General features: G+C 43.9%; 1 protein-coding gene across 1 annotated transcript in view; it reads left to right on the top strand.

Moving 5' to 3' along the window:
* Window positions 1-18,267, top strand: part of MYRFL (myelin regulatory factor like) — a 114,327-nt gene that overhangs the window by 57,918 nt on the left and 38,142 nt on the right. Inside the window, exons 8-12 of the mRNA XM_065888160.1 lie at window positions 1,525-1,601; window positions 2,756-2,866; window positions 4,947-5,037; window positions 11,002-11,202; window positions 17,432-17,540. Coding sequence (XP_065744232.1) covers window positions 1,525-1,601; window positions 2,756-2,866; window positions 4,947-5,037; window positions 11,002-11,202; window positions 17,432-17,540 — 589 coding nt within the window. The remainder of the gene's footprint in view (window positions 1-1,524; window positions 1,602-2,755; window positions 2,867-4,946; window positions 5,038-11,001; window positions 11,203-17,431; window positions 17,541-18,267) is intronic.

The raw sequence follows: 18,267 nt of genomic DNA, 5'->3' as shown, positions 1-18,267 counted from the left end.
CCTGGGCTCAGAATCTGGCAGAACCTCACTTCAAACTACAGTTTTAAAGTCTTTTAGTGTATAGATCTTGCACTTCTTTTGCTGAGTGTAATTATTTTATTATTTTTGATGCTGGTGCATTTTCACATGCAGCAAGTTCGTAGTTTTCACCGAAATCTCAAAGAGGCCTCTAACTTAAAAAAGCCAAGCTAATCTAGTCAATGCCCCCCCCTTTTCCAGTTTAACAGAGGGGAAAACCAGGCCCAGTAAAGTCACACAGTTCATCCAGAATATTAACTGATAGAGCTGGGGTTAGAATGCAGGTAGGATGACTTCTGAGTGATCAACGCGTATTTATTACATTATTACCTGAGATCCAGCTCCTTAGGGTGAGGAACATCCATTACCTGCATATTTTTTTCTGACCTGGGCTCAGGCACTGAGTCTCCCAAAGTGGGGCTTTACTGCTGAACACAAACCAACAGAAAACAACAAGCAAACAATAATGGAGTGTGTTTTTCTGAGTATGGAATTAATATGAGTCCATTGTGAACATTATGGAACATAATAGAAAAGTACGAAGAAGAGTAAAATTCATTCATATTTGGGATCCACCACTTGGTAGCCTAATTTTTCCTCATTGTTTTCTATTATTAAAATTACTCTCATATTAATAATATTATACTGTGAAAATGGCATTATATAATCTCATTGAGGTCTATAAAATATTATTTACAAAGATGATACGGTTTTCCATTATATCGAGATACTACCATATTCCTGTATTATTGTAAATTTTGTTTATTTCCAATTTTTTATTGTCATTGATAAAACTGCAGTGAACATCCAGGTACATCCATCCTTGTATGAGGATAAATTCCAAAAGAGGGGTTGCACATCGGTATTTAAAAACACTTGATGTTGGTGGCCCAGTTGCTTTCCAGAAAGACTGTTACTATGCAAATACCTACAAACCATATATGATAGGGCAGATCTCACCAGGCCCTTGCCACTGTCTTCACTAATAACAAGAGTTTGTAGCAACTACTGAATAAATGTCATTCCTATATTTTATTTATTTTATTGTTTTTTGTTGTTTCTTTTTATTAGAATGCAAGCTCTGCAAGGGCTGGGGCTTCTGTTAGTCTCGTCTTCTCATCTGTAATGCCTAGAGCAATGCCTGCTGCACAGCAGGTGCTCAACAAGTATTTTTAAAATGAATGAATGAATGAATGAATGAATGAGTACATGTATCCTTTGAGCTGCCTTGCTCCTGTGTTTTACTAGTCCACTCTATATTCCCTGTTTACCTGAAATCCTCTGTTGTCTTGTGTTCTCTTTGTTTAGTTCTACAGGTATTTGTTTCTTTCCTCACCAATAACGCACTCCTTTAAGGTGCCCGACATCCCTTCAGCGACTCGCCCCTCCTGCAAAGTGCCTAACATGATGCCTTGGGAAACTTTAAGTATTTGAAAATTATTTACTAATGAACTTTTTAATTAATAAAGAAATTAATTATTAATTACTTTTTGTTGTTCTACACAGGTAGAGGCCACCAATCAGATAATTGCTATTGAACAGTCCCAAGCAGATAGAAGCAAAAAGATTTTCAATCCTGTTAAGTAAGAATTTCTTTTCTGAATTCCCTTGTGAATGTTTTGGGAAGAAGGCCTATTGCCAAATTTATTTTGTTTATTTAAAATGAATTCTGCTGTAGGAACTAAATTAGTAATAATGTGTTAATATTATGAACACAGGCTTATCAACAAAAGCAGGTAAAACCATTGAAATAATCACAAAAAAAGTCTTATAAAAAGCTCCACTTTAAGGTCATCATTATTTATATGATCATTTATTACTGACAACCTTGCTAACAACTTTGGTTCCTGGAGATAGATTATGATTAGATCTTTCTTTTAATTTTTCATTTAAATCAGCGTGAGGCTGATTGAATTGATTTCAAGGCTCTGGATCCATGCTGTGCTTACAATTCATTTTTTCATGTTTTTTTTTTTTAAAGCAGTGTTGATAGATTGCCTAATGGGTTCCAAAATAGAAAGCATACAGGACTGGGATTATTCAAAACAATGTGGTGGTCCAAAGCAATATGGCAGTAAAGCAAGAGGTTGCCCTACAGAATGAATGGGATTTGCTTTTCGACTGATTTGGCTGGGATGATTTGACCCTGAGTTAGTCCTATTTGGGGGAAGAAGATGGTCTTATAGCCTGGACGGGCCAGCGGGAGCTCAGCCTGAAGCTCAAGCAGGAGCCGCAGTACAGACAGCTCTGCTCTTGCCCGGTACATCTGGGTCTCCCTCGCCACGAGGCTGTGTGTGCTCTTCCTCAGGAGCACGCTGCCTTCCACAGCCAGGTCAGGAGAGGGCAGATACGTGAAGGAGATGCAAAGGAGTTCATGAGGAGCCTAGAAGAACCGCTTCAGTCGGGAGGCGAGTGTTCTAGCAACCGTGGCACAGGTGAAACAGCTTTTCTCCTGTTGTCGCGGTCAAAGAATCCGTCTGTGGGAGTGTGCGACCCTTACGAGTCCGAAACTCCGGGCTTGAGCTGCTGCTGGACGAACGTTTCTAACTATTCAAGAATTACTCCCTGGCAGCCACTCCTGACCAGGCTGTGGGTACTTTACTAAAAATCAGTGTCCTGCACAGTGTGATGAGAGAGCAGGGGACTGAACATACCTGAGAAGCTAAGAATGAGTCCTATATGATCAAAGACTTTGTGTTCTCTTACAGTCTCTCGATATTTTTGTTGTTTGTTTTAGAATCGACCTGTTGGCCGACCAGGTAACCAAAGTAACGCTGGGCCGGTTACACTTCAGCGAAACCACGGCAAATAACATGAGAAAGAAGGGAAAGCCAAACCCTGACCAGAGGTACTGGCGTGGTGTGTATGCCTCAGGCTGGCTGGTTATGTTACCTGATGGCCCAGGGCCCTCCAGCAGCCCTTCTGATCCTGTTGGTCCTACCAGCCGGCAGGCCGGGCCTCCCTCAGTTGCTTCCCTCCCTTCTCTGACTATTTCCGTTTGTTGACCCATCTCATTTACCCTTAGACATCTTTCTTCTTCCATCCTCACTCCCCACAATGCCTCCTCTCCTGCCCAGCGCCCGGTCATCTTGTCTTGATTCTCTCCATGATCCTCTAGAGGGACCATATGTTCATGTCTCAAGGCTGGCCGAGGGTTGAGGATTGACTGCATTTCTTGAGAATTCTGTGTGCTGGGCCACTAGTTTAATGACCCGAGCCCTGCAGCTCTGCTGTAGCATTTTTTTGAAAAGAAAATAAATTTGCATTAATGAGTTATACCTGTGGTTCTCATAATGTGGTCCCAGGACTAGGAGAGATGGCATCACCTGGACACTTACTAGAAATGCAAGTTGTCAGGCCTCACCGAGAACCTACGGGCTCAACAACTAGGGGTGGGGTCCAGCAATCTATATTTTAACAAGCTCCCAGGTGATTTGATGCATGCACGTTTAAGAACCACTGGTTTTAGAACATAGGTTTTGGAGTTGGAGGGAATTGAGTTTGAATATTTCATACTGCCATTTACTAGCTGGGTGACCTCTCTGAGGTTTCCTATTCTGTAAAATGGGGCCGAGATCCATATTTTACTCCAGTAAGGTTGTTCCGGGTTCTAAGTGAAATAATGTAGATAAACTGCTGCTTAGCCCAGTAGAGGATGGCTGCTCATCACCATCAAGACAATTGCTACTATTACTGACTGACTTTAGACAAAGGGGAGAACTCTTGCCCTCCAGGGATTAGAGACTTTAGAGTGTTACAGAAGTTGGTGAAGTGTTTTTTTTTTTTTTTATGCAGTTCTTAAAGCAAAAGCTTTTCTGATAGGGATAGTTTTTATTTTGACTTTCAAGAAATGGTCTAATAAGGACCTAACTGTATATAGCACGGGTAACTCTACTCAGTACGCTGTAATGACCTATATGGGAAAAGAATCTAAAAAAGAGTGGACATATGTGTATGTAGAACTGATTCACTTTGCTGTACACCTGAAACTAACACAACATTGTAAATTAACTATACTCTGATAAAGTTTTTTTTTAAAATGCATCATGCTTTATAAAAAAACAAAAAGAAATAGTCTTATCTTAAAAATGTCTCATCAATGGTACACATGAAGAAGCAATTAAAATCACAGTGAGGGGCTTCCCTGGTGGCGCAGTGGTTGAGAGTCCGCCTGCCGATGCAGGGCACACAGGTTCGTGCCCTGGTCTGGGAAGATCCCACATGCCGCGGAGCGGCTGGGCCCGTGAGCCATGGCCGCTGAGCCTGCGCGTCCGGAGCCTGTGCTCTGCAACGGGAGAGGCCACAGCAGTGAGAGGCCCGCGTACTGCAAAAAAAAAAAAATCACAGTGAGGAAGGTTGCCTTGACAACAATCGGAAGGGAGGGTTCTGGTCTTTGACTAAAGTCATGGCCAGAGGATGTGAAAGGTGCAGTTTCCATGGCCAAGAGCAGATCAGGGCGGAAGGAGACTGTGTGGCTGGGTCACCATGCATTATGGCCGAGGATGTGTGGCTTGGATGGCTCTGCACAAGGGGACCTGGAAGGTGGCTTCTCGTTGTGCAAGTGTGCGGCAGCAGTGCCGTGTTGAGGGCCCAGGAATGCAGTAGAGTAAGGTCTGCACCAGGCCAGCGCAGATGGGCTGAACCCAGGCCCCCAGCAGGATGTCTGCTCAGTGAGGGCTGCTTTGGGCCTGCAAAACAGCTCACACATCCCTCAAGCCGGGCAAAGGGCAGACCCAGAACAGCAGCGAGTGAATCAACTCCTCTCTGGTTTCGCAGGAGGGGCAACTTAGAGCAGCAGAGAAACTCTTTAAATACGCGAACCCATCTGGGTGAATTCACTCTTGATTAACTGTTGGGTGGCATTCGATTGCATACATTATGTCTCTGTTTCCTGATGTGTTGGCATTGGTCTGCTATTTCTGAACTAGGTACTTCATGTTGGTGGTCGGACTGTATGCTGCTAACCAAGACCAGTTCCACCTGTTGTCTGCTCACGTCTCTGAACGGATCATTGTAAGGGTAAGCTCAGTTCTTTGACTTTTCTGGATCCCACCTGCTTTTTCACCTGTAAGTAGACTTTGCATATTCAGTGGAATGCACGAAGTATGCAGTTTCTCAATTGCCAATGATGACAAAGATAATGATAGCAATAGCAGATGCTGTTATTTTTAGTTTTTACGCAGTGGTTCTCAACCAGAACTTTTGTCTCCCAAGGGTCATTTGGCAATGTCTGCAAACATTTTTGGTTGTCACAACTGGGGCTGCTACTGGCATCTAGTGGATAAAGGCTAGGGATGCTGCTCAACACCTTATGATGCACAGGACAGCCTCCACAACAAAGAGTTATCCCTCCCTAAACGTCAGTAGTGCTGCAGTTGAGAACGTTTTTACAGTATGTTCTAGGCACTGGGCTAAGTAATTTCTATATGACATCATTTTACGTTGTTTCATTTTTACATTACATTCTTTATACCCAGAGAAGCTAAGGCTTAGGAGGAAGAGAAAGTCATCCGTGAGCACAAAGCTGATAAATGATGGAGCCCAGGTTATAACCCAGTTCCTCTGACCCCAAAGCCCACAGGGTAGGGAAAGAGGTAGGAAGGCATTCCATGCCCCGGAGTGACTGGTGGCCGCAGGGACATCTGGGCCGCTGTGTAGCACATAGTAATGGCTCAGCACGTTTTGCTGAATGAATGAGTGGTCACAGCTGTGGACCGGAGCTGTTGGCAGCTGTAGCAGCATCTGTGAGGGGCCAGGCCAGCCAGCACAGAGAGTGCCAGGGCCATGAGGTAACAGGTGACCACAGGCCTGGCAGCCCTGGGAGGGACTGCTGTGTTACGGATCTTGGAAGTGGCACAGGGGGGCATGCACGCTCCAGTAGGGAAAATGGTTTACGATGGGCACGTCCACTTACATGGCTGTTAAACTTTGGCCTGGGGACAAGATCTGCCCATCTGGGGAAGTGAGTCTTCCCTTGCTTTTGCCTTGAGCTATTCTGAAACAAAGGCCCCTCTGTGTAATTCTTCTAGTCAATAAAAAGTAAGGCATCTATTACTGGAACTCTTGACACTGCATCTCAGAGTTTCAATGGAAGTAAAGTAATGATGGAAACGAGGTAAAGCACTGATGCTGAGGGCCGGTTCTGTGCCTGCCAGCATGCACGCCCTGGGCTGTGTTTTTATGGGGCCTGATCTAAGCTGTGGCAGAACAGCCTCCCTCGCGGCAAAGGCAGGTGGGGTCCCCTCCTTTGGTCATGAGCCGAGGGCAGAAGTTCCTGCCCTTCCCTCAGAAGGGGTCAGAGGGGTCTTCGACGCCTTACCTGATGTTATCTGGGATCGCTTTGCTGCGCTAACAAATCCGATTTAAGTCAAGTCTGGAAACCTAGGTTGCTTACTTTTTCTGATTCCTCACAGGAAGGAATAAAGACAGACAACGCCTTTCTTTTCAGAGTTAGGGTAGATTGGATATCATGAAAGTGCCTCTCTGAGCTGTGGAATTCATGCTTGAGTCAGGCAGTCTGCTAGTCACCTGCGTACTTAAATAATTTACCTGGTGTTGAGGTTTCTCCATTTCCTGCTGACAGCCCCTGCAAAGCTATACTTTGGCTGCCGTGCGAGTCTACACAGCAGCATCGTGAGAGGGGCCACACCCCTGGACATTCTGTTACCAGCACTCTGTTAACGGGCACCTTCTCGTATCCAAAGCACAATAATTTCACTCATAATGATGACTTTGAGAAGTTGAAAGTGTCTGCAATTTATGTTAAGTATGAATACTAAAAAGATAAATAATTAGTATAGGTTTGGTGTCATATTATTCACTACGTTTTTATTTTTTTAAAATGATTGTATTCCAGATTCAGTGGCTTTCTTCCAGCCATAATGTTTGGTTAAAGGGAATACCCTATTCTATATGTGTGCTGGGTAACACAAGGGTTACCTTAACAACAACGAGGAAAAAATGATGGTAATAATATCTTCCCCTCAAACTGGAAGTATCTTATTGATATTATTTCATTCTAACCCCAAAACGCTGAGTGAAAATGAATGCAGACTTTTGAATTTGTTTAATCATATAACGTTTAAACCAACCAAGAGAAAAACTGAATTTAAGAAATGGCATTATTGGTTGAATCAGTGAGTTTTAGAAATGTCCCCAGAGCACATGTCTTGCCCCTGAGATTCTAGAGGGCACTAAACAGGTATATGTAACATGGGTCGAGCAGAGGGCAGACCAGTCCACATTCTATAAAAATGCTAGATGTGCCCTCTTGGGTCATGGTCTGGGTCTGTTAGTTTGAGTTCTAGAACGAAGGAAGAAAAATGTGACAATTAAGACATTACAAGGCCTGACCACATTACATGGAGACCTGCAAATTGCATTCAGCAGATCCAGATTCATTTTGAGACCTAAGAGTCATTTCTCCCCATAGCAGAAATTAACATAAGGGCAATTGTATGAAGGCTGGAGTAGATGAATTTTAGGGCTGCAGGAGGGGTTCAGGAGACCAGGCTGGTCAGAATTCTCCTTGGAGAGAGAAATGGTGGGCAGGACCCAGCAATTATTCATCCGGGTTGTCAATCAAAACAGCTTTGGAAATATATTTTGGTCCCGTACTATAAACTGACCAATTTAATGGAAATTAAAATTTACTCCAAAGAACAGATTTATTTCCCAGGTCTTTGTTTTGGGGAGCATTCCCCAGCAGGATTCCTTCAGATTCTCCTTGTTAATGACTAGGCTTCCCTTCAGCTCTACTTTTCTTCTAAAACACATAATTAAACCTGGTTTGAAGTGTTGCAAGCAGGAGGGATGATTATTTTTGTCTGCCTTTCAAAGACACGCCAGGGTTTCCTAGTTTTGAACACTAATAAATTATTCCAGTTATCTTCCAGAATAATAGAAATGGGAACGTCCCCCAAAAGTCCTCCTTTATTGCTCTGCAACCGCAGGGTCCTGAAGGTGGGAAACCAGCCCCAAGGGCCAGGAGAGACAAGGGAAGCGATGCAGTTGCAAGGATGGCAAGGTATCGGGGGAGAGCAGAGCCATTTCAGGTGCCATCTGAGTTTTCACTGGCTCTTGCCCATTTCTGACCACAAATCTCCCTTCCCTTTCCCAACACACTAGAGCTACACACACACACGCACGCACACGCACGCACACCTCCTCTGGAGTTCAGTTGGATTTTTATTTACCCAAAGGAATCAAGTGTGTGGAGCAGTGTCTGTTTCACTCTGCAGTTGGGATTCAGCAGAACCGTCTACTGACTATGAAAGGGCTAACTCACGACCCCTTTCATAGTAGTAGCATGGAAGTAGTGTATGACATAAAGAAGTCCTTCTTAAACTTTATGGAGAATAAGAATACCCTGGAGAGCCTGTGAAAACACAGATACCTGGGTCCCACCTCCACAATTTTTGATTCAGTAGGTTGGAGATGTCTGAGAATATGTATTTCTAACAAGCTTCCTGGAGACGCCGATACTGCTGGCCTGTGGACCACACTTAGAGTAGCATCGGTAGATAGCATTTCTAGGCCCATTTTCGATAGTCTCTGCACAAGGTACAAGAATGAATTTCTTATGAACTGCCTTCCTTCAGCTCAAGCTTTCCTATTATGCTCTTTGACTGCTCTTTAGAAGCCCAAACAAGGGTAAAGCAAAGAAATTCCAGCTTTCCATTCCAAACTTGAATGGCCTCAAATTACTACTAGTGTTTCCTATTCCAAGCATCTGCAGGGGGCACCATTTACATTGTATTCTTTGTGAACAGAGTTCCCTTGGAACTGTGCAGCTCTGCAGATGCGTTACTGAGAGCAGATTCATTGAGTGTAGGTTGAATGGTTGTTACTCTGTACAGCAGTGTGTGGAGGATGAACTTGAGACTATGCATCCTCATTTTTACGAAGTGTTCATGCATACGTGATTTCATTTAATTCCCACAGCCCTGTGAGATAGGTAAAGAAGACACTATTATCTTTATTCCTCAGGGGAGAAAACTGGTACAGAAAGGTTAAGTAACTGTCCCGAAGTCACACAGCTAGTTTGTGTCACAATATAGACTAGCACGTTCGGGTCTTCTCTAAATATATGAGGCTGTGTGATAAATAATAAAAGTATTTTAGAAACTGTAATTCATTCTGATGTTTGATAGCAATCAACCGCTATTGGGCCACATCTGAACACAACTTCATGACTCCAGAATGTTTTTCTGTGATTCCATTTCAGTTTGCTTTGATCCATTAACATTCTGGATACCAGAGAAGGGAAATAAGTTCACACATTTTATAATAACATTTCGCATTACTGATGAGGACTCCTCCTTAGGGCTCTATATTTAAACCATTGTAGATATGTGACCCTTTCCAAAATGATTTGAACATGTTTTAGAGATTTGAGTTTTCATTTGATGAAATCCAAGTGAGATGGTTGTAATTGTTCCCCAAAATCGAATCTACTTATATCCGCCGTTCCAGTACTGTCAGGTTACAAACAGGATAATAGTTATCCCAAAGCTCATTAAGGAAAAGAAAATCCATCACTGTCCTATTCTGCTTCCTTGAAGTGGCCCATTATGTTCAGAGCAGAGGAAAATGCATCAGCATTTTATGTGGCATACCTTTGGATTTAGTTGATTGCTCGCTATAAAAGGATTTGAGTCAAAGCCAATTTGCCAATCACAACCAAGGAGGCTCTAGGGATCTTGCGGAAAAGCTCTTTGTTCAAGTGAATTCACACAAAATAATGTTCTAAGTTGTTAACTTTATATTCTTTCCCTACTTTTGTCTATCCAGTGTCAATAGTTGAGTCTTCCAAGCAGCTCAGGGTTCAGACAGGTAGGAATGAAACAGGAAATTGCACGCACCTAAGTTTTTTAACTGAACCCAAACTTAGATCTGAACTTTGAGATTTCTTCTAATTATTATTTGTAAATTGGTAACGCATGCCTATGGTAAAAACATTCAGATAATACCAAGAGAGTAAGAGAAGGATAGGTCATAATTTAAAAAACAATTTCGTTGTGAGGATTTTGGTGGATTCATAGATCCCTACTTAAAGATATGGTGGAAATATATTCAGTGGCAACAGGGAAATGGGAAGGAGGGAAGGCAGTACAGTGGAAAATTCTTGGGCAAAAAAATTTATTTAACAGTAAAATCTCCAGAACTTTCTCTAGTCTAATAGATTCACTTGGATTTTCTTTGAAGACTGCATTTGGCCAGGGCTTTTTTAGGCAATACCACAAAAACTCAAAGTTAGAATCATTATTTAATAATCAAAGGAAGCATAATCGCAGCTCTAGAACTCATTAACTTTGTGGCCTTGGGCAATTTGTTTATTCTTTCAGAGTCTCAGCGTCAGTAAAAGGAAGATAATGGTCCTATCTCATAGAATTGGGGTGTGGATTAGCACACAACAAATGCAGCTGTTATAGTTCTTCTGTCAGAATCATCTGTGTTTAGGGAATAGCTGAGGTGTACTAAATATATTTGTATTGTCATTTGCTTGTCAATTGTGTATGAAATCATAAACGTGAAGGTGTTTTGAAACTGTGGAAGGGCTAGCTAAATGCAAGGGTTTTTTTGAAATGATCTGAGCTTTAATAAACTTGTAATATTTTCTGATGTAATATTCTGGTTTTAAATCATTATTATTATTCTCCCTGAAAAAATACTCATTTTGAGTGTTCTTCTTCCTTATCATCCACCTACTATAACTAACACATTCTCAATTCCATATAGAGACTGGACATTGCAAACCATGACACACACGCTGAGCTTCTGCTGGTGGGGGCAGAACAGTTAGGAGAGCCTCCCTGGCTCTCCTGGGGTCACAGTTATTCGGATATATCAGAGTGTCCCAGCCAACATGTGATTCTCAAGTGAAAGACTTGGCTAACATTCTTTTTTCCTTTGAGGAATAAAGCGATCATCTATTCCTGCATCTATAACTTTAATTGTAACATATTTATGTATTTTCTCCAGGCCTCCAACCCTGGGCAATTTGAAAATGACATTGATGCATTATGGCAGCGAGGACAAGTTCCAGAATCTGTTGTTTGTCATGGTCGAGTGGGCATAAACACAGATGCACCGGACGAAGCCCTGGTTGTCTGTGGCAACGTGAAAGTGATGGGGACGATTATGCATCCCTCTGACAGCCGGGCAAAGCAGAACATCCAGGAGGTGAGCACGGGGCGGGCCTCGGACACCTCCTCTGACACCCGAGTCAGGAGTTCTGGGCCCTCCTGGCCCCCGACACGCCTGGCACAAGGCATCTCTCCATGTCACCTGCTGGTGGGAGACGAACATGCTGCGTAACAGTTACAAGTGTCGGAGTCGTTAGGCATCTCTGCTGAAATTGTAAAGCAGTTCCTACCCAAGAGAATGCACTTCCCTGCCGGGAGCAGTGGGCCATGACAGCACAGCACTGGCTTCGCAAGCAGGAAATCTCTGAGTTATTTCCCACAGGCCGTTGCCTTTCCATTGTCAACTGCTGGAGCTTGCCTTTTCCTTTCCATCTCCAAACTTCCATCTCCTTGTTCCTCTTTCAAACGCTGTCTCAGTCCAGTTCCTGCCCATGTTTCTCCTGGACCTCTCCAGCCCCTTCCTCCCGGAGTCCCTGGCACCAGGCCTGCCAGCCACTGTCTTCCCCACTCAGCATCCTTCTCTGAGGAGCAGTTAGAGAAACTCCACCCCCCCACGCCTCACTCGGGCAATCCCATTTCCCCAGGTTACGGGTCAAGACTTTCTCCTCCTGCGGGGAGGCAGGTGCCTAGTGGCCATCAGAAGTCAGGCCCCGAAACCGGGAGGCGGCTCATCCACTTCGGACTTGCCTGGATAAAACGCCTCACCTCGCCGAAACTCAGTGTCCTTATCTATAAGATGGAAATGGTGCCTCTCTGCCTGGACCCACAGAGTCTTTAATAATTTTTAACCCATTGAGATAATAAGTACTGAATCATCTCCGAAAGTCACAACTGCTGTGAAGACCTAAGGGATCGCGATGACGATGCCAGGTCACTCCTGGTTCCACCATTCAATTCTGTGTCCCATTCAGTGCTTCTGCCACCTCCTCACCTTGTCACTCACACTGCTTCTCCTGTAAACATTTTCGAGGCGGGGTGGCAGAATAGTTTTTAAACCTCCTTTCCTTATTCTTTCTTAGTTAATAGGAGACTTAATCTGTAAATCATTGGCCATTCTTCCAGACTGCATTCCTTTCCCAGTGCAAATCTGCACTGGTTTTTCTAAACCAGCCAAGGAATGTCCTCGTTGGCTGAGAGGATTCCAAAGAATGGTTGTAATTGTAGACTTGTATACTGGTCGCGAAGCTGCGGTTTGTGTTCGAAGAGCTGTGACCTCCTAACCTGATGGGAACTCTCAGGGCTAGAAGGTTCTCACATACATTTCAAGATACAAGTCTTAGATACCGTGCCTCTGCCTTTTAGAAAGAAATGAACTGGCTGTGTTTCAGATCACACCAACTTAAACTTATACTTGCAACTGGCTAAACAATTCTCCACCAGGCCTCATCTGAATGTAAATGGAAGATGACAAGTGGGGAAAGTCCTCCACCACCACTCCTGCCACCACTGGGCTTTCCCCAGAACTTCTTTTACTAAACCTCCTCATATGGTGTTCCTTGGTTTGAAGAAAACATATTGTCTCAAAATAACAAGGTTCCCTAGAACTTCTCAAATCCCTCTAGGAAGACTTCTCCATGAAGTGAAATGTCACTTAATCCAGGCTCTCGACATGAAGTTCCTGTATCACCTTCCTGCTCACAGAAGCAGGAGGGAATAAAGAGGAGGTGGTCTCTGGTTAGAAGGCAGAGTTTTAGTCCTGATTCTGGCACCCACTCGCCCAGGAACTTTGGCCCAGACATGCTCTATGACTCTACTATTCTCTGAACAGGGAATGCCCATATTTACTCACGTTAAGAACTTTTTCTAAGCTCCTATACGGGAAACATTTTTTAGCTGTATAAGGCTAAGCAAATAGATATTACTATTATTTACTTGCAAAAAATGCAAATTACATGTAATTCATCTATTAAGTTATTTCACATTAATATATTTGCCCTGAATAATTTGTCCACATTTATGAAATACATGTTTCTAGAAATCTTGTCTATCCTATTCACCATTTATTACAGACAAGAGACATGATGGTAATGTTGATGATGGTGCTGACAGATGTGTGAACTTCATCTTCACCTCTCTCTGACTCAGTTTTTCCAACTTTTAAAAGAAGGCCATTCTTCCAAATGTGCTGGGAAGTGAACCTTTGGTTGACCTGATTGCAAGTGTAGGACTGGAGGCATTTTCCATCAAGGACGCACGGCAGCCAGAGCTGGCTTCTGAATTAGCTGCTGTGAGACAACTGTAGTGGCCAAACATGTTGCCTGATACCGTGTTGGGAGGATGAACATCCGTTGCGGCCGTGTCTGACTCTGCGTCTCCTCGCTCAAGGCAGCGAACGTGGCTTTGCAGATATTAAGCACACAAGCACTCTGCGTGGAGAGGCCTGGAGAAGATCTCTGGGGCTCATCTGGACACACATCTAAGACACAGAGACAATAAAGCAGATATGACTGAAACCTGTGAAACGGAGGCCCTGGGAAATGAGGTCAGCTTCGGGGAAGAGCAGTTTCACTTACCCAGACTTGGTGTTTACAGAGGTGATGATAGACTGGAGAGGAAATGCAGCTTTTACAAGCAAAAATTAGGGTGAAAAGGGTATGCTGCAAACCAAAGGGGCGTGAAGAACAGCAACGTCAATGCAAAAAAAAGGAAGTTGAACGTTGAATGCACCAAATTCTGTGGTGAAGGCTGAAAATAAGGCAGCAAACGGCTAAAAAGAAAAGGCAGGGGAAAAAAGATCAGTTAAGGTGAAATGCTCAAAGGTAATTTCTCCCAAGCGCACCAGCAGTAAACTAGTTAAAGACAAATGTGTGAAGAGCTCAAGAAAGTCAAACATGCAGTCTCCCCTCAGGGCCACGAGCCAAATGCAGAAGTTCAGGGTGAGCCAGTGCCATTCAAGCTGCTCCTGATGGGAGACTGATAGTCCGGGCTGCGGGCCATGGGTAATGAGATATCCCTTCCTGAACGGACTGGAGTTCACGGTCTACAATGTCTTCTCTGCGGTGAAAGGCTTGAGTTAAGATACAGAAACCTTGGGTGTGAGGCAGCATGACAGCGATGGCCCTTTGCATTCATGGTCAAAACTTTCCAAAATTGCTGTGGGCAAGATCAGATTAGACACCCAAATTCACTTCCTCCCCTCTTACTCAGCACACATTGATGAGCAAGGCATGGTGTTGAGTCGTGGCCTTCGTACAGTTCTTAGTAGAGGATTACAAGGAGGCACAGTCCTTGCCTCAAGTGTTTTTCCTGGGCCAAGAGTACAGGCCATGGGGAGCATGCAATACAAGCAGTTTATATTTAGCTTTGGAAAGTCTACAACACAGCATTAGAAATCACAAGAGCATTTCCTTAGAAAAAGATTGTTACAGGTGTTTAGGTCCCCAAGCCAACCCTCAGAATTTTGTGTGGCCAAAAATCTGTCTGAAATATAGTGGTGGTAGTACTAGCGAACCTAACTGCTATGTCTAGGAATATGTCTTTGGGGAAAATGCAGTCAAGGATCCAACTTAGACAGCAGGGGTCATTTTCCCTCTGTGTAGCCTGGACAGTTGGAGTGAAGGGCACATCCTCCTCTGCTTTCCCCTTGCAGCAAAGGAACTGACACTGCCTCTGCTTTGGTCTCTGATGGGGCCTCATGCAGGAACCAAGGGGATAATGAGAAGCAGGCAAGTGGGCACGGGACCCCCAGAGTGCAGGGAGTGGGGAATAGGGCAGGGCCTGGCTAGTGCAAGGCCAGACTAGCCAGCTCCTGACTGACCCCCTGCCTTCGATTCTGTTAGCATCAGGGATTGTTCTGCCATTTCACTACCTCCATTCTTTCATTCCTTCTTTCCTTCATTCAAAGTTTGGGTGCCTGTTACCTGTCAGACACTGTGCTAGGCACTATGCAGGTCCTAAGACAAACAAAACACAGGCCTCACCCTCAGGAAAGGAACTTTCATTAAAATTTAAGCTCCAAATAAGAAAAACTCATTGAATCTCCAGGGCCTGGCATAGTATTTGGCACATAGTAGCTACTCATTAAATATTTGTTGAATGAATGTAGGAGCTCAGAGTGACAGGTGTATGCACAGGGCAATATGAGATTGTGACTGTTCCTTCCTAGCATGGCCTGCAAGGCCCTCCCTGCTCTGATCTTGATCTTTACAGTCTAGTCACGCCAAACCCTGCCTTGGTTGTGCAGGCATAATTCAGGGGATTTGCTGCCTCAGGACTTGGCTTATGGTGTTCTTTCTGCCCAGCATCCTTATCTTAGTCTTACCCTTTCCACCCTCTTCCCCACCCTTCATCTTTCCCTGACTAACTCCTATCTTAAAGTTATTAATTTATTTTATAAATATTAGTTAAGCACCTACTACATGCAAGGAATGGTGCTAGAAACCGGTGATGTGGTGACGAACAGAAAATCATGGCCTCAAATATGTCCTTGCCCTCATGGGGTGTTTATTCTGTAGGAGAAGACAGATAATAAAAGTGACTCACTAGTTGTCTGGTGATAACTTTGATTAATGCTATAAAGGAAAAGAAGGGGTGCCATTAGCACATAAGGCAGAGGGAAACTTCCTAGTCTTGGAGGTCAAGCAATCCTTCTCTGGTGAAGAGGTGTTTTAAATGGGGAGAGGTGGAGGTAGAGGAGTGGAAGGGAAGAGCTTCTGAGGCAGGGAAATGCCCTGAGCAAGGGCCTTGTAGTGAAAGGGGCAGAGCGTGTTTGAGAACTGAAACAAGCCGAGATCTCGGTTGGGCTTCACCATCTCTGGGAAGCCTTCTTTTACGGTCCCCTGATAATCTTTTAGGTGCTTCCTTGGCGTTGCCATGATTCTCTGTTCATAACTCCATCATCACCCTGCATTTCTCACATTGTAATATAATCTTAGGGGATGAGTCTGTTTTCCTGTCTAGACCATGAACTTTAAAAAGGCAATCATTTTGAAGTTCCAACACTCAGGGTAGTGCCTGGTATGTTGAAGGTGATTGGTAAATATTAGTCAAATGAAGCAATGAATGAAAGAACTGAACCAAGCTTTTGATAACAGCAATGATCAAAACAGCAGTGAGCTCAAAATTAGACTCCCCAACAAGTACCTGAAGTAAAGTTAGTCCATTTATCCAGGTAAGCACAAAGTCACAACATTTGATAACCCACCAAACTGGTGAAGGAAAGAGAACCTTTATGATATTGGAGGAACTTTCCTGCTCACTTGACAGAGTGGATCCAGGGAGGGCTTCAGGGCCAAAGCAAGGGTTTCTTAAAACAACAGAAATGCATTTCTGGTTGCTCCAACATATGGATGAATGTCCAGGCAGTATATTTTTAATTGCCAAGAGACCACTGGTTTCATAATCCAGTTATGTTCTCTAAAAGAAAATTTAAGGACCCACATAGGACTGCCAACTTTTTACTTGTGGAATAAGGTCGTTAAAAAAAATCAATCATGCTATTACCATGAATTCATTAAAAAAAAAAAAAAAACCTCAAAAGGGAAGGCTTTGAATCAGCACATTTAGCTTTAGGAAAAATCCACTATATTGTCTTTAGTGTTATCATTTTGCTGGGACCCAGTGAAATTTTTTTTGAGGAACTTGCAGTGACAGTGGGAGTGCTTTTAACTACCTGTAAGAGTGGCTGGCTCCAAGGAGGACACCATCGCTGACCAGGGTGGTCTGGGGGAGAAGCCATCTGTAGGAATGTAGCCTGGATTCTGAGGGACCAGCAGATGGGTAATCCAGGCTAGCAAACTGCCACTTGAAACAATTTTCTCCAGCAAGATGTCCATAAGCAATTCAATGATGTACGGTGTACCCATTCTTAATAGGTTGTTACTTAAACTAAGCACTGCATTTTTAATTTATAAACACAAGGTCAGCCTGTATTTCTTAGCTGCTTATATTGCATGCTCAATTGGAAATGATACCTTGCCATCCTGGACAGAAATTGTTTCTCTCCAAGGTGATCAACCCCCATTCCAGAAGGACGGTTCAGCTCTCAGTGGACAGAAGTGAGGCCAGAGTAATGAATGAGGGAGGTTTTGCCCTGTAATTTAGCCATATAAACTCTGGCTCAGTTTATAAGTCAGTGGATGGAAGTCGCCCACATGAACCTTGAAACTTGCTTCTTGGAGGAGAAAAACATAAATTTCTCTTAAAATAGTTTGGGCAAGAGGAAAGGACAATCCCATTCCCAACATTCTTCATCTCTCTGGGTCACTCTGGGCCTTGATTCGAATAGCAAATATCTAAGCGGGTGAAATCTGATCTTCTTAAATTAGGTTGACACAAATGAACAGCTGAGAAGAATAGCCCAAATGAGGATCGTCGAATACGACTACAAGCCTGAATTCGCATCTGCGATGGGAATAAACGCTGCCCGTCAAACAGGTACACACACAGCTCCCTTCTTAATTTTATATTGTCAGCTGTTAACGTTCTAATTCCCTCTTCATCTGGAGGCTGTATGCTAGGGCACTTGACGACATCCTGTCGGTCTAACTTGTCGTCTGTGAAAGCCATAATCACCAGAGCAGGAAAAGTTAAAGAAATTTCTGTGATCTTTCCTCAACAGCCCCATCCCCACTCCTGCCCCCTAAGGTACTGGTGGAGGATTTGGAACACATTGTCTCCTTTCACTGGAGGCCTCTTGCTCGTGGGATGAGGGCCGAGGGGCGGATGGCAGCACAAGCTGTATGACAGGCAGCACTGGGCAGCATCGGGATAGAGAGGGAAGGTGGAGGGACAGGCAGGTCCGGGTCAGAGAAGTGCAGAGTGATGTTCATACTCCAGTCCAGGAATTCTAAAGAAAAAAAGGACCATTTAGAGGGCAGGGTCCTCCTGCAGAAAAAGAAAGAGAATCAAGCCCGTGCCCTAGCCTCATGTCTACGTACAGGGATCTGAAGGTACTTAACCCCTTCCAACATTCGGCTCGGAGTCTCAAGAAAGAGTGGAGAAAACAACACTCCCTCTTTTAATCCTCTAGTGGTCCTTGGCTCCAAATTCCTCCTTTGCTTTTTAAATGCCTCGTAGATCAAATGCTGAGGGGGGATAAGCATCTATTCGCAGAGGCATCCTGTGTAGTTGTCAGGGTTCCCATTCTGAGGTAGGCCTGGGA

This window comes from Phocoena phocoena, chromosome 11 (genome assembly GCF_963924675.1).
Source record: "Phocoena phocoena chromosome 11, mPhoPho1.1, whole genome shotgun sequence".
Classification (NCBI taxonomy): Eukaryota; Metazoa; Chordata; class Mammalia; order Artiodactyla; family Phocoenidae; genus Phocoena; species Phocoena phocoena.
Note: the sequence above shows the minus strand (reverse complement) of the source record. Positions and strands in the feature narration are given on the sequence as shown.